This window comes from Leuciscus leuciscus, assembly GCF_965113295.1.
Source record: "Leuciscus leuciscus genome assembly, chromosome: 9".
NCBI lineage: Eukaryota > Metazoa > Chordata > Actinopteri > Cypriniformes > Leuciscidae > Leuciscus > Leuciscus leuciscus.
The window spans coordinates 19,391,832-19,406,900 of NC_138733.1; the positions used below are offsets into that span (position 1 = coordinate 19,391,832).

The 15,069-nt window shown below is 37.1% G+C and overlaps 2 protein-coding genes across 3 annotated transcripts; both read left to right on the forward strand.

Annotated features, from left to right (window-relative positions):
* Window positions 1–4,516: 4,516 nt before the first annotated feature.
* nrgnb (neurogranin (protein kinase C substrate, RC3) b) lies at window positions 4,517–9,437 on the forward strand. The gene is made up of 6 exons (XM_082178771.1): window positions 4,517–4,558; window positions 4,911–5,076; window positions 5,284–5,354; window positions 5,448–5,494; window positions 5,932–7,408; window positions 9,183–9,437. Exons 2-6 carry the CDS (start codon window positions 4,923–4,925, stop codon window positions 9,183–9,185), a joined length of 1,752 nt encoding a protein of 583 aa, XP_082034897.1. The 5' UTR covers window positions 4,517–4,558; window positions 4,911–4,922; the 3' UTR covers window positions 9,186–9,437.
* A 142-nt stretch (window positions 9,438–9,579) lies between these two features.
* Window positions 9,580–14,317, forward strand: LOC309505415 (neurogranin-like). 2 transcript variants are annotated; one of them, XM_082178772.1, is made up of 3 exons: window positions 9,580–9,731; window positions 11,687–11,885; window positions 13,565–14,317. In XM_082178772.1, exons 1-3 carry the CDS (start codon window positions 9,717–9,719, stop codon window positions 13,615–13,617), a joined length of 267 nt encoding a protein of 88 aa, XP_082034898.1. In that variant the 5' UTR covers window positions 9,580–9,716; the 3' UTR covers window positions 13,618–14,317. The 2 variants fall into 2 exon arrangements, with proteins under 2 accessions (XP_082034898.1, XP_082034899.1); XM_082178773.1 differs by having other exon boundaries at window positions 13,568–14,317.
* Window positions 14,318–15,069: the final 752 nt, after the last annotated feature.

Genomic DNA, 15,069 nt, shown 5'->3' on the forward strand with positions numbered 1-15,069 from the left:
ACTCTAATCAATAGCCTACATTTAATATTTGACATTATTTAATTAGTAATTAGTATCCAGCTCTTTACATTAAATTAGTTGAGTTAGCATAATTAGTTAATGAACTAATAAAATAATAAAATAAAGTTTAAATTAAGATATATTTCTATATAGCATTGCTTATTCCACCACACAAAGGACTGTTTATAAGGTGACAATCCGTTATACATGTGAAGATTGTAGGCTGTATCTTGAAGATTTTTGTACTGTATTGTATCTTCTGTTATAAAGACGAAGATTGACATTTCGTTAATTAAAAAAATAATAAGAAGAAGAACACAGTGTTGTAAAAAATAAACAACTTAGGCTATGTTCTGTTAGATGTGTTTAGACTACTTTTTGTTTAAAGCTGCAGTCCGTGGCTTTTTTTGGGTTAAAAATTATCCAAAATAATTTTTTGAGCAAGTACATAACCAGCCAGTGTTCAAAACTATCTGCTTGCCGTAGCTCGCTTCAAAATGGTAAGCTTGTAATAATGTTTTTAATTCCAGTGGTACTGGTGGATTTCCGCGGGAAATTCGAGCATGTCTTTGCGTCATTATGTCACATCTGTACATAAAGAAGGAGTCTCGGCTAGTAGGCTATATTGCCCAGGGGGGCAATCATTCGGAAAAAATAGAAGCTTCCCCGGGCGCCGCCATTGATTAGCAGACCATCACCTGCTGTTAGCATTCCATTGACTCCCATTCATTTTGGCGTCACTTTGACAGCGAATAACTTTACATCTGAGGTGTTTAAAGACTCAATTTTTCCATTATTTATTTCTAAAGAAACACGAAAATGTATAAAAGGCTCCATTACCTAGTATCTTACGTTATGGCCCCGTAGAAGCCGTTTTTGTAAAAATAGGCTAACGATTGCGTCATAACCACGCGACTCTCTGTCGCACAGTAGAGAAATTACCATATGCACAGGAGGAGAAGCTTGCGGGCAATCGGGGGGACGTGGAGGCAAAATGACAAAATAATTAATCAGAATACTTAGCAAAAGTTGCTCCTGCTCCTAGTTCATGGACACCTCCTACTCACACTCTCCGACTCTGCAAGTTTCAGAAGGGAATGATTCAGATTTCTCTTGGCATAGCTACTAGAAGACAGACGGGTTGCCCACGTCACATCTACGTCATCAAGCTCAGTTTAAGTCTGCGCAGTACGCTCGGCCATCAGGAAGTGAGTGCTTCTAATTGACTTCACACTCAGAGAATGTCTCTACTTCACTTTTCTCCGTTGAATCCAATGGGAATCCCTGTGTCCATTTATTTTACTGTCTATGATATTGCCTGTGAGGATGTTGTTGGAGGTGGAGATTTATAGACTTTTCTCACAGCTCTTGATATAATTAAACATCAATTTGATGGCGGATCCAGAAAGGTTCAGACGACAATCACCAGTGACAACTGGAGATTCACCCGTTGTAAAACGTAAAAGACTTCGGACTTCGGAATGGCTACAGAAATAAAGACACTGCAACCGGCCCATGCGAAAACAAGGACAAATATCGGAAGGGCATTAAATGTAGTCACGCAATGCTGATGTTGTTAACATTAACAATTTGAGAACAAAGTATAATTTGCACGGTTTGACGTGATATGATAAGCGATCGTTAGATTTAATCGGCGCGATTTACTGCAATGCTTTTTTCCCCTTAGTTGGTCAGAACAAAAGTGGATGTTACTTACTTGTAAAGACGACATTTTCCGGTGAAAATTCTTATGTTGTTCATATTTCCAAAAAGTAGGATCTGTGATTGCGAATGACAGTATCAACACCACATTGATTGACAGCCACACATTCTCCTCAAAACACTGGATTCATCCGCGCTGTGCCATGCCGAGGCACAACCCACGTAATAATTCCGTGAATAACTGCAATTGCAGATTTCGAACAGAGATGGCAACAAAGAGGAAAAACTGCGGACTGCAGCTTTAGGCTATGTTTACACGGAAACGATCTGAAGAGAAAACGCAAACGTGGCGTTGCGTTATCACTTTTTATTCTGCGTTTAGACGAGCGTTATGGGGGGAAGTCTGCGTGCATATGGTGACGCAAAAGTGTGTGAAATTCGATGTAGTATGCACTCCAGGCGGCTAGGTGGCAATGTGAAGCACTGCCACACAACAACACCAAGTCCGTGCGCCTGCGTACAACCAGAGAATGTCTAATAGGCCTTTTTCACGGAAGTTAGAACGCACATCCGGTTCAGCGTTTGTTGTGTAAAGCGACTTCCGGTCGAAATAACAATGGCTGAAGCTACATCGACGTGTTACTGTAGTGTCCCTTATTGCAAAAATAATAAGCAGCGGCAACCATATTTGAGTTTTCATGGTTTTCCTAGCGATAAATTTTTATAAGGAGCGGTTTTTGTTTTATATGCTGCTAAGAAGACACCCCAGAAGATGGGTCAAGTAGCTCCATCATTGTTCAAAGTAAAAAAAGATCATACTTTATGATGTTAGTTTGAATTTTTTTTAAAAATCTTTAAAATAAATAAATAAATAAAAATCAAGGGAATTTCTCTGACATTTCTTTTCTTTTCTTTTTTTAGTATCGAAAACGTACCGGTATCAGGGAAAAAATAAATACTTTTAATATATGTCCAAATAGAAACTGTTATTTAAAATTGTAATAATATATCACAATACTGTTGTTTATAGCCTACTATATTTTAATCAAATAAATGCAGGCTGGGTGAGACTTATTTCAAAAACATTTAAAAATCCAACTGATACACACACACGTTTCAAGTTTTGAAAAAAACAACAACAACTAACAGTAATATTGTAAAATATTATAACAATTGAATTTATAATTATATAGGATTATGTAACGGTTCACAAAATTCAAGGTCCGGTTCAATCGCTGTCTGTTGCATTGAGACTCAGGTATGGCGTTATTTTGAAATTCTCGTCAGCAAAATAGAGGGAAAACAAACAATATTGACAATATTGTTTATAAAATGTAACTCACAATGTTAATTTATTGTTAATTTAACTGTTCCGTTCCGTTTGCCTTACATACTTAATAATCGCGACGTAAACATTACCTACGCCAATAGCAGCGCTTTGTAATCGTGACGTACGCCAATAGCAGCTGCAAAGCAGAAGCATTGTTGGAAATACCGACTGTTTTAACGAATATAAACGTATAATTTGTGTTCTTATCGTGTTTAACACATCTATACTTGATAGCGCGAGTATATCCAACCTGAAAAATCGCAGCTTGAATTTCCAGTTACCGTCGCAGAGAAAGACAAGTCAACTTTACCATTTAAATAGCTGCCGCGCGCACCTGATTAATGTCGATGAGAGTGGTCGGGCTGGCACCACCCCCATTCATTGCTAGAAGGATCGGCTGATATGGTTCGGGATACTGCCATGGTAGCTCGACAATCTTTTATTTTAATTTAATTTTTTTATATTTAAATAGTCCAAGAAATGTATACTGTACACCAGTGGTCTCCAACCTGGTGGGTGCCCGCGGGCACCTGGTGGTAGCCCGCATGGAGTCTCTGAATCGCCCCGCCGAGCACGTTCTGTAAACAGCCTGAATTGTAATCTTTCATTTTATTGGATTTTTTTTTCATGATAATGACATAAAATGAGAAAATAACTATTGGTAACATTTCATATAACATTAAAACACAATAAAACCATTCAATAATTTAAAATATTTAGAATCTGCATGTCGAGACGAGCTTCAGTTCTTCAGTTCACAAGCAACGCTTATCTGCTATATTTGCCTTCTAATTTATTAAATCCAGGCCACTTGATGAAACATTGATTAAAATTAAGATACAATTTATACAAAACGAAATTCACTTTAAAGAAAGGCTTTCTACAAAAAAAATAAAAAGATATTTTATTTTATACACAACCACGCTGCCCAACATCAAATGGCAAACTCAATCATGCATGCATGCGATAATCATTTGTGCTTCTGCTTCACTGACAGTTTATCAGTTTGGACCAATGTCAGTGCAGCGCGAGCCGATCTTGATCAAGCGACACTCTGTTACTACACAAAGATAGGCTGTACAGTAAAGAAAGCATGTGACTTCGCCACAGAAATAATAACATCGCTGCGAGAGCTAGTGAGAAGCATTCAAATTTCTCCGTTATTACCCCTCGATCTCTATAAGATCAAACAGCGCTGCCGTGGAAACCAGGAGAATCATTGTGCCATGATTCCTACATTAATGCTGCCGAATACCCAGCAATTCGATTCTTAAATTCTACGGAAAGCTTTTTAATGTTTTGTTTAATGTTTGGCAATAAATAAATAAATAAATGTTTCTTTGGTTTTGTATAGTTGTTGTTGTATTTTATTCCTAAATTTTATATGGAGTGTTTAAATATCTATATTGGTATACGACTAATATTACTGACATTTTTAACATGAATACTAGGTTTAAATACTAAGTTGCTTGAATCTGAATTGTTTTGACCCTCTCCGCTTTCTGTAGTAGGAACCACGTGCTGGTTGCATAGCAACTTTTGACAACATTCAGCTCGTTTTAACTGGTAAGATACATCACGCCAGTCTACCTGGCAAAATGATTAAATATATAATTATTGTGACTACCGATTTATCCAAACAAGAAAATGTGGGTTTGACGGAACAATTGTTAGAATATGTCGTTCATTTTACTGATAAAAAACCTGCTTGTTTGTCTTTCATCTTGATGACTTTCAGCACAACATTATGTCAATGCCAATATGTGTATGTTATGCAGTAAAACTAAACATCTTGATGAAATTAAACTAATTGTATTACATTATTTTGTGGGAAATTAATAGTAAATTAGCCTGTCAACACCATAAATGGTTAATGAATGTATTTTCCCTATTTTTATACTTATTCATCAGACTTGAGGTGCTGTACAAGATGTCTGTTCCCTTCTCCAACACAAACCTGCGGATCCCTAAAGGTTTTGGGAATTTATTGGAGGGTCTGGCCAGAGAAGTGTTGAGAGACCAGCCTGGAGATATCCCTACCTTTGCTGCTCTCTACTTCACAGATCTTCTTAAAGCCAGAGAAGGTGACTGAGATGGTTTCCTTTGATCCTGATGTTTAATATTGTTTGATAATATACGAGTTACTCATATACAGCATGAGTTAGTCATTGCTGGCTTATACAGTATGTCTTTGTCCAAGGCAGAAATATTTTTTTTTGCAATGGCTACTACTATTATTAAATCTATATAGTCAATGCATGCTTTAACATACTGAATGTGTTTTGTTCCAGAAAGTGGCCACGATCCAGCAGAGTGGGGTGCAAAGATGGAAGATAGGTTCTACAATAATCACTCGTTTAAGGTATCTAAAAAATAAGACAAAACTCTGAACCTTTAGATTATTTTACAGTTATTCATTCTAACATGCATGTGTTGTTTGTTCTTTTCAAAACAGGGCACATCAATACAAGGAAACTCCATTTTACCTCAAATAAATACAAGGTGTGTGGATGAGAAAATGTGATTTCACTCTTTCACTCTCCCTAACAGTTATCCAGATGAGAGAAGAATCGAAATGAAGACAGACTTAAGTGAAGATAGAGTGAGATTTTAGATTAAAATTTAGACAGTAAAACTTGTAGTTTTGGTTTGATTTCCTTTATTCTGGTTGTACATTCTTGCAGTGCAGCAGGTTTAAAACATTATAGCAGGATGAAGCTCTGCGGGTGGCTCTCCGTCTCTGAGGCAGGGCTTCGATCATTTGATCAAGCCGAGGGCGGCTTTCGGACGATTGATTGTAGTGTCAGAGCACAGATATGCATCTGGGTTGTACATAAGGATTCATTTATTACTCCTGTTGTACTTGTTTGTGCTTTTATTTTCTTGTATTATTAATCACTGTTGCATATAAAATTACCTTCTTACATGTCAATTTTCAGAAACAACACAACCCAACATTCTGCATTAAAAGACCTCAACACTAATAATTCAGAGGACACTGAAGTAAAGCAAAAATATGAGTTAGAAAAGAAGCTCGATGAGGAATCCAGTGAGAGGGAACACAAACCTGCTGCAGATATTCTCTATGTGGGAACAGCAGATGTTGATATATGTGCTCAAGAGCTGAAGGACCCCAGCGGTATTCCAGAACAAACATCAGAGGTAGGCCTAATAAAAGTTGAAGAGGTCGCAAAAGAATCTGTAGGTATTAATATTTGCAGATCCGAACTCGAGCCTACACCTCTGCCTGCCTTTGGTGGTCTAGCAAATGTGGATGTATGTGCTGAAGAGATAAGCCACCCATCTGAATCTACTGAGGCCAACAGAGACCTAGGAAGTCCAAATCCATCGCCTCCGAATGGAGAACAGTCGGAATCACAAGATGAATCTTTTGTTGAAACCCCTTCACATATTAAGCAAGATGTAGGCAAACCACCAAATGAAATGTCTGATGATGATGATGATGATGGCCATATTGAAGATGCTGAACAGGGAGTCTCAGAAATGGTTGGTACTTTATTAGAAGACACTGACTCTGAGAAAAAGAGCACTGAGCAGGTTTATGTAGAGGATTCATCAAAAAGTACAATTGAAAAAGATGTTACTGAAAGTGCAGTTGTAGCAGGGCAGGAATCAGAGGAACATATTGAAGAAAATTATGACTTACCAGACAATGAAGATCAGGAAGAGACCAATCATGAGTACAGCAGCACCAATGACTTTGTAGAAGATGTAGCTGATTCCACATCTGATATCAATAGTAAATCACTGATGGAAATGAAAGACGCGTATATTGATTACGGTGATGAAACAAATGACAGTAAAAGTGAAGTCATAGATGTTCTAGATGAAGCTGACCATCAGGTTCCTACTCATACAGGTGAGCATGAAGCTGAGAACAGCACTGATGAACAGAGTACATCTAAATATATTGATGCAATTGAGGAAGACCTTTTAGAAACCCCAAAGCCAGTTTCCCAACTAAACAACAGTGAATCGGAAGTAACAGAGGATATGATAAGCAATGAAATTTTAAACACTGATGTAATGGAAGCTTCTGAGAAAGATCTAAACACAGAGAATGTAAATGAAGGGAGTGATCTTGACAGTGATGGCTGTGATGCTGAAGAGATGGATCCAGACATTTCAAACATACCTCAGCAAAATATGGTAAAAACTGAGGATGAGGAGGATGATGTAACCCATGATACTGAACCAAAGAAAGCTGAAGAAGATGAGCCCAGGCCTTTAGAGAGAGAAACAGAGGTTATCGGTGAAGAACATCCTACAGAGTTACAAGAACAGACTGAGAATGATGCAGATCAGGATGATCAGTTGGAGGAGCAAAGAGATAAAAGCCAGGAATCAACACTTGAAAGTGAGAACCTGGAGAATCCTGACAGCAGTGAACCAAAGGTAAGTTGTTTTTTTTTTCTTTTTTTTTACTCCCTTCCCATTTGCTAAAAAAAAAAAAATGGGTTGCATAATTTATATATTATGTTGTGATAGAAGCCTCATCCTAAGGCTGGCCGAATAATCATATTTTATTTTGAATTACGTTTTTTGGCGTAAAACATCTGAGAGATACAACATTATTGTGCATTATTGTGCCACATTCCATTTTGCAATGATGCTCTCGATCTGTCTTGTTTAATAAATCCAGCGCACCCCTTTGATTTACAGCGCTGTGCTTTCGCTCCTCCCTAAATGTTTAGTAGGTTTCAGTAGGCTGTGGAAGTGCACTACAACAACAATGATCTTATTTATTTTTATCTAATTAATTTTTATTTATTCATTATTTTATTTCATTTTTACTTTTTTTTTCTTTTCTTTTTTTCTAGATTTAAAGTTCGAGGAAAGCCACTCTCAATAAGACTTTAATAATACAATTAAAACTTTTTTTCCAATAAATGCAGGATGTTGCATTTCACTGTCCAATTGTCCAAAATCACCAGTAATAGTGTTAAATCAACATGATCTTAAGGCTCCAAAAAGCGCATACGCTCCAAAGGCTTGGATTACTTTTATGATGGATGGATGGATGGATGCGCTATTCAATGCCATTACAATGCTATTATATAACTCAGATAGTGTTTGGCTGAAAGAAGAAAGGCATATACACCTAGGATGGCTTGAGAGTGAATAAAGTATGGGATAAATTTCATTTTTTGGTGAACTATTCCTTTAATATTTACCAAAATAATCATGATTATGATTTTTGCCACAATCAAACAGTCCTACGTCATCCTTAACTTGGATGCAGACTGTTCCTTTTATTGTCCCAAGTTAATAAGTAAAAATAAAATCTTCAAGGACATGTCTGATCAACAGCATGGCTCTGTTCCTCTCTGGAGAACAGTGATTGAAGATGTCCTGAAATAGTCCAGCTGGTGAGTACAAGACCGTAGAGTCAAAAAAAAAAAAAAAAATCTCAAACTATACATACATCTTACATCATATAAACACTATGCATAAACTTAAAGAAATGTTTGCAACATTTCATAAAGAGATGTTCAAAAAGAAGTTTAGATCTTTTACCAAGAGGTCAGAACAAAATCCATATGCTTATTTAAAGGGGTTCGAAGGAGACAGATTTGGTGGTGTTTCCATGGAAACATTTTACCGACCAGTTATCTGAGGGAGAAACTGATCTAGATTTTGGAGTTGTGTGATATGTTTCCAAAGAAACATAATACTGTATGCACCCAATTAACTGCTTCACTTTTCAATCCTCGGTCCGAAGTGCATTGTTTCAAGTTCTGTAGGGGTTAATTAGAGACACGCACTAAAGCAATGCTCTCTTCTGCTCACTCCAATGTAGGTCATCTAACCTGACCTATATCAACTCTTGTCCAATGACTTTATATGCTGTAGGAGGGGCAAGGGAATCATGTAGTTTCTATTTTCAGGAACAATATTCATGGCTATCATCAATCTCTGGCACGACTGTAAAGTCACCTCATCTTCTTCTAGGAAACTCTGTTTTAACACTTCCATGCTCTGTGAACCGACTTTATTAGCTCCCAGCCTTACACATCCAACAGATGCCAAGAAAAGAGAAGTGATACCGTTACAGCACAGAGCTGCATGTTCTCTCTTTAATCTTGGTAGGGTAGGAGGCAGGAGATGGAGCAGTGTTCTAGAGAAATAAAGGGCAATGGATTTACTGTCTGTTTGTCTTACTCTACAGTAAATTGCCACAGGGTGGAGGAGGCACGGACTGTGTGGGACTGACTGAGATGTGGAGGGGCTGCTTCTAGCATTTTCTCAGTTTATGATGATAGCCCTCAGCAATATTTTGGACTGTGCATATTAGAAGTAATGTAATAAAATTGGTTACTTTAGACCATGGTGTGCCCCTTTTCTATCTCATTTTTCTCCACTGCAAGGCTAAACGAAGAATCTCTGATCCTTTTGGTAGCAGGTGACAGGAAAGTGAGAATAATGGCGCTGCAAACGTAAACATTAAACAAAATATTTGCCATGAGTAAAGACCGACCTGTCAGTGGTGTCAAAATGATGATGCTCGCGCGCTCTCTCGCTCTCTAGCGCGCGCACGCGTTATCTCTCTCTCTCTCTCTCCTCCCACCCTAAAAGACAAATTATAAGGATAGTTGGAGGAGAGGAGTATTCGACCAAGGTATTTTGCCCTGTGAGGAGGTTTACACTCTGTTGCACTTGCACGAGACGAAAACACGTTTATCAGCGTCTGTAATTGCGCGTCATGGATTGTCATGTCGTAAGTACTTAAGTATTTAATAAATATTAAACATCCTTTTTAAAAACTGAACCAGTTTGATAATGAATGAGTGGTACATTGAAACATCCTTTAACTTTTTCCGTGCTTGTTTAGGAAATAGTAACGTTAAACTTATTTTGCAGATACGTGTTTGTTTTGGAACTTTATTCAATGGCGGTAAATTTCATGTCCACTAAATCGTTATGCATATTTTGTGCTCATTATCATTTCACACTTTTTAACCGTTTACATTTCATGCCTTGAAAAGTAGGCTATAAAAGCATATGAGTAGCTCTATACAGTTTTATGCTTTAGCTATTAGGGTTCAAAAGATGCCACATTTTTCTCTGTTTTGTTATTATTATGGTTGCGCTATAGCTATCCAGATTTATTTATTTATTTCAATTTATTTTATTTCCAATGGCTATATTGGATTTGCCATTGAAAATAAAATAAAAAGTCAAATAGTAAACATTTTTAAGTAGTCGTATCACCAATATTAATCAAAACTATGTTGAACTTTCAATTAAATATGGTTGCCTAAAGCTAGTAAAGAACGTAGGGTGTGGCTATAATCTCATAATAGAGTAAGTCATTTTAATCAATTTTAGTAGGCTAAATGTATGTATAATTTTTCTTGTTTTGTATGCCATGTTTGGTCGTGAGCACATTTGCATATTTTAAAATGTGTCTGTCATCTGCTGCCAATCAGCTTTCAGCAGCCTTCAACGAGGTTAACTGGCCAATTGTCACAAAAGTTTATTAATCCTATTTAAGCATGCAAAGTTTTATCCTGTTTAGACAGAAAGTGGCATTATAAAGTGCCATTTATAATAGTGAAAAACAAAATGAATTTAGTTATTGTGCATGGATTGGTGTCAACAATTAACAAATATGTGAGCTCATGGGCTTAAGAGGTCCTTATGCTGAGACCTCAATAATTTCTGCTTGCTGTTTATGCATATGACAAATCTTTCATCATAGCATTTAAATGGACTGGTATAGACATGGGAAAGGCTTGTGACTGCACAGTTTCATTAGAGGTGATCCATGGGTAATCATACAGTCATGAGGAAGCAGTAAAATGAACAGATGCTTATTTATAGGGGATTGTGGAACGCCTCTGCATGTGGCCATGTAAGAGCATTTTGGCAAAAGGCTTGGTTAATATGAAAAGAGGCTGATTCTTAGTTCAAAAGTGGGTGGACAGGGTTTTACAATGGACTTCTGCTCATCTTCTTCACACAAGCTGTTTAAAGACTGCCAACCAGCCTCTGCTGAGCCATTTTACATATGCTATGTTGGTTGTTGTGGGAGAAAGCATGTGGTTTCACAGCTTCAGGAAGACATAAAGAGACAAATAACATCACAACCCACCACACACTCTTTAATGATGTGTGATTACATGCTTCACAGAGCGCAGGAAGCTGGTCACAGTTGGTCTTTGCATCAAGGTGGTTAGGTTTTAGTACATTTCTGTTAATTTTATTTTCATTAGGTACAGGTAATAGGATTCTCACACTCTTAAAAATAAAGGTTCTTTGTTGGCATCTGTATGGTTCCATGAACAACTTTCTGTTTAACAAAAATGTATGGACCCTTTCCGTTTCACAAAAGGTGCTTTATAGTGGAAAAGGGTTCTTCAGATTATTAAAATTTTCTTCTCATTAAGAAAAAAATGGTTCTTTTAAAAACTGGTCACTGAAAGGTTCTTTTGATAATCCAACATGATCATTCAGTTGGTGATTGTAGATGTGCAGGAGAAGCTGGTCCTAAAAAAGTTTCTGTAGAGCTGATAGTGATTCATTGCAAGGGGGCTTATATGGGCATGAGATACATCATGCTAAACCCACTAGGGTGATATATAAGATCTCAGTGGATTCTGATTCATATTATGAAAGAGCAAAATCAATATGCAATACACCCCGGCTGAAATTATTGTTCATCCCTGGTAGGAGGAATGCAGCCAGCCACAAGAGGAAGAGGACATCATGGACATCCCATTGGATGACCCAGAGGCCAATAAGGCGGCCGCCAAAATCCAGGCCGGCTTCCGTGGTCATATGACCCGGAAGAAGATGAAACCTGGGGAAAAGCCCAATGAGGAGGTGAGCAGCAGTGGTGAGGCCCTCAACGGCAGCCAAGGGGACTCAGGTCAGTCACTGTCCCCAACAGTCAAAGAGCCATCCCACCATCCCACATGGTGCAGAGGTCGCCAGCTATCTTGATCCAACTCAGCTTGGCAAGACACTTAAAAACCCACACAGATCCTTGCAGAATTTGGCTTTGAGATCTTAAGTAAACAATTAGAGCTTTGAACTTTAATGAGAGTTCAAGAGTATGTTGATTAACCCTTTTTCTGTGATGTGTACCAAAGATTTAGAATAAAAAAGATGAAAATATTGTGACCAGACCACTATAGCACATAAAAAAAAAAAAACATTAAATCAAAAATGGAACAAAATGAAAAATCCATCATTTATGTTTAATGAGTCATATCTTTATACGGAGTAAACATAAGTCATGCACAAGTGTGCTTTTTAATTACCCTCTGAGTGCTTTGGATAATAATTTTCTTAATCAAGTAATTATTAATGAGCACATCTATCATTTTCCCTGACTGTTAAAAGATTGCGGCCGTTTCACCGATTTACAGACAGCCAATGGAGTCCACAGAGTCACTCTGTATTCTCTATTATCTCAGTTTGTTGAGACACAGATCTTTCAAATCTAATTTCTTTTGTGGGTGGCTTAAGCCTCCACAATTCCAGGACTCAATATTAAAGCCTTGCGCAGATTTATCCCCCTTTCAATTTTCTTTCTGGTATGTGTTTTGTTCTGCACAAAAAGTTTCCCTCCGCTCAGTAAATATGCAAATAGTTCTCGATTGGCTGATCCCCAGAGATGTGTTGAGATTCTAATTTGAAGCAACAAATAGGCCAGCGCTGATGGAAAGCCCGTTGATATTCTCACACCAAAGCTTCCATCTGAACTATCTTCATCTGCGTCATCCTTTGAGGAAGAACTAAGCAAATCTGGTCATTTGATGAAAAAACTGGGGCAAGCAATGAGAATGAAGGTGTCCTTCCAAACTCCAGCCGGGCCCAAATATCTCTCCTTCAGCTGTGCCGCTCCACTCTACCCCACCTCTGTGCCGAATTTAGGCCTTTCCCGAGCAACATCAACCCAGTTCTCGGTTGCTAAGCATTTTATGTATGGAAGTGTTATTTATATCCTCAGGTGCATCTGCATCGCGAAATGAGGCTGTGCTCTGTTTTACTCCGACAAAAAGACCGGCTAAGATCCACTCATATTCTGGCAAAATAAATCAATAAGTAAAGCTTTGTCGCATATGTTTTGTGATGAATGGCAAGCTATCAAGCACTGCAACAAAATATTTTCTTACTCAGTAATTTTGTCTTGTTTTCCAGTACAGATATCTAAACCTTCTTAAATCAAGATACATTTACTTGAGAAGCAAAATGACTTAAGATATTAAATCTTGCTTTCTTCTCAAAATTTTCAGTTTATGCTTAAAACAAGAAAAACATATTTTAAGATCTGTTCACTGAAAGGTTCTTTGGGGAAGCGAAAATGGTTCTTCTATGCCATCACTGCGTAAACCCCTCTTTTGGAACCTTTATAGTTATGAGTGTATTCTTTTAGATTTTTTTTGTTGTTGTTGATATTTGTAATGGAAATCTACAAAAAAATATTGCAGCAAGTGATGTTACATCATCACCCTGTTACTTCAAAGTTGACTAGACAGCTGTTTGTTGACAAACTGAAATATTCAAGTACTGTAAACCTAATAAAAGTGTGTGTTTTGCAAGCAGGGGGAACAGACGGAGTAGAGACAGATGCCACATCTGGTCCAGAGCAATGAAGACCTTTCTCAAGGTGGATGACATATAGGACGCTTTCTCCAGGGACTTTTTTTTTTTTTTTTTTTTTTTTTTGACAAAAGTAGTGAAATTAGGCTGGATATGTCTGATGTGTGAACTCTTTCTCTATTTTCTGCTTCTTATCCAGTCTGGGTGAATTTCTGCTCCAGCATGATTTTGCATCCCACAAAAGGCATCTGTGTACTGTATATCTGATATTTGTACGAGAATTTAACACAGGCTTCTTCAGTCAGACAGTCAAGTAGACTTAAAATAATGCATCATGATTGAGTTTTGTCATTTTTTGTTACTTGATATTCCTTTTCTGTGGTAGTATGTTTATGACTGCCTTGATTTGACCATGTAGCCACTTTCACGATAAGATGTTAAATTAGTTTATTGTCATGAAATGGAATGTTATCAGTTGTTTATAATTGTGTTGACTGTTTGTTTGGTTTGCACCCTGTAATATGTTGAAATCAGTGCTTCCAAAGCAGCATATGGCATGGCTAGATCGACTTATTTATTTCAATTTACTTTAATTTGTCAAATGATTTATTCTTCCTTTAAGGTAGTGCATATCATTAGAAGTATAGAAATTGAGTTAACAGCTTAATGAGTGATAGCTAAGATCACCTTGCATGTTGACATCAGCATCGAGCTCTGTATCAGTTGAAAAGCGAATAAAAGCTCAGAAATGTGTGTTGCATGCATTGAAAATGATTTGCAGTCAGGGGCTGATCATTAGTCTTTTGAAGAGTCTGATAACAAACAGACAGTTATATATAAACAGCAGAAATTGAAATATGAACCTACACATCAGTCTCATTAGTCCTGCTGGAGCATCTCGCTGGAGGGCTCACAGCTGGAAGGCTGTGCTAATGAGACCTGGACAGTCATTTATCAAGGTCAAAATGCCACATGCCCAAGCAAATCAGCATTTAGGCTTATAGCTATAATAGCATTAACTTTACATTAACATTACAGTAGGCCTATATACTTATTTTCTGATAAAATGTGCATGTAGCAAAGCTATAATGAAAGAACTCTCAAAGAAATATTGTTTGATATCATCATTTGATATATATAAGTAAACAGTAAGATATGTGAGAGGGTGCTACAGTAGCCTATGTTGTGATTATCCTCGCGACTAAAGGCCATCTCAGTAAAATGTTTAGTTACAAAAATATACACATTTTCTTTAAAGCATTATTTTATTAAGAAAATATTACAAAAAGGTCCAGTTAAAAAAAGGTTAATACTAATAATGAATCAGAATCAGTGAATATGCAATTTGGTCAGTTTTTGTGCAATTGTGCATTTCTATACTTAAGAATCAATCATACAATATTAGTGTGTTTTTTTTAGTTTTTTTTTATATAATCTTATATTTTTTGGTCTGCTATTTTTATTATTCTTATTTCAGTTTTGTTTTAGTAATTTTAGTACTTCAA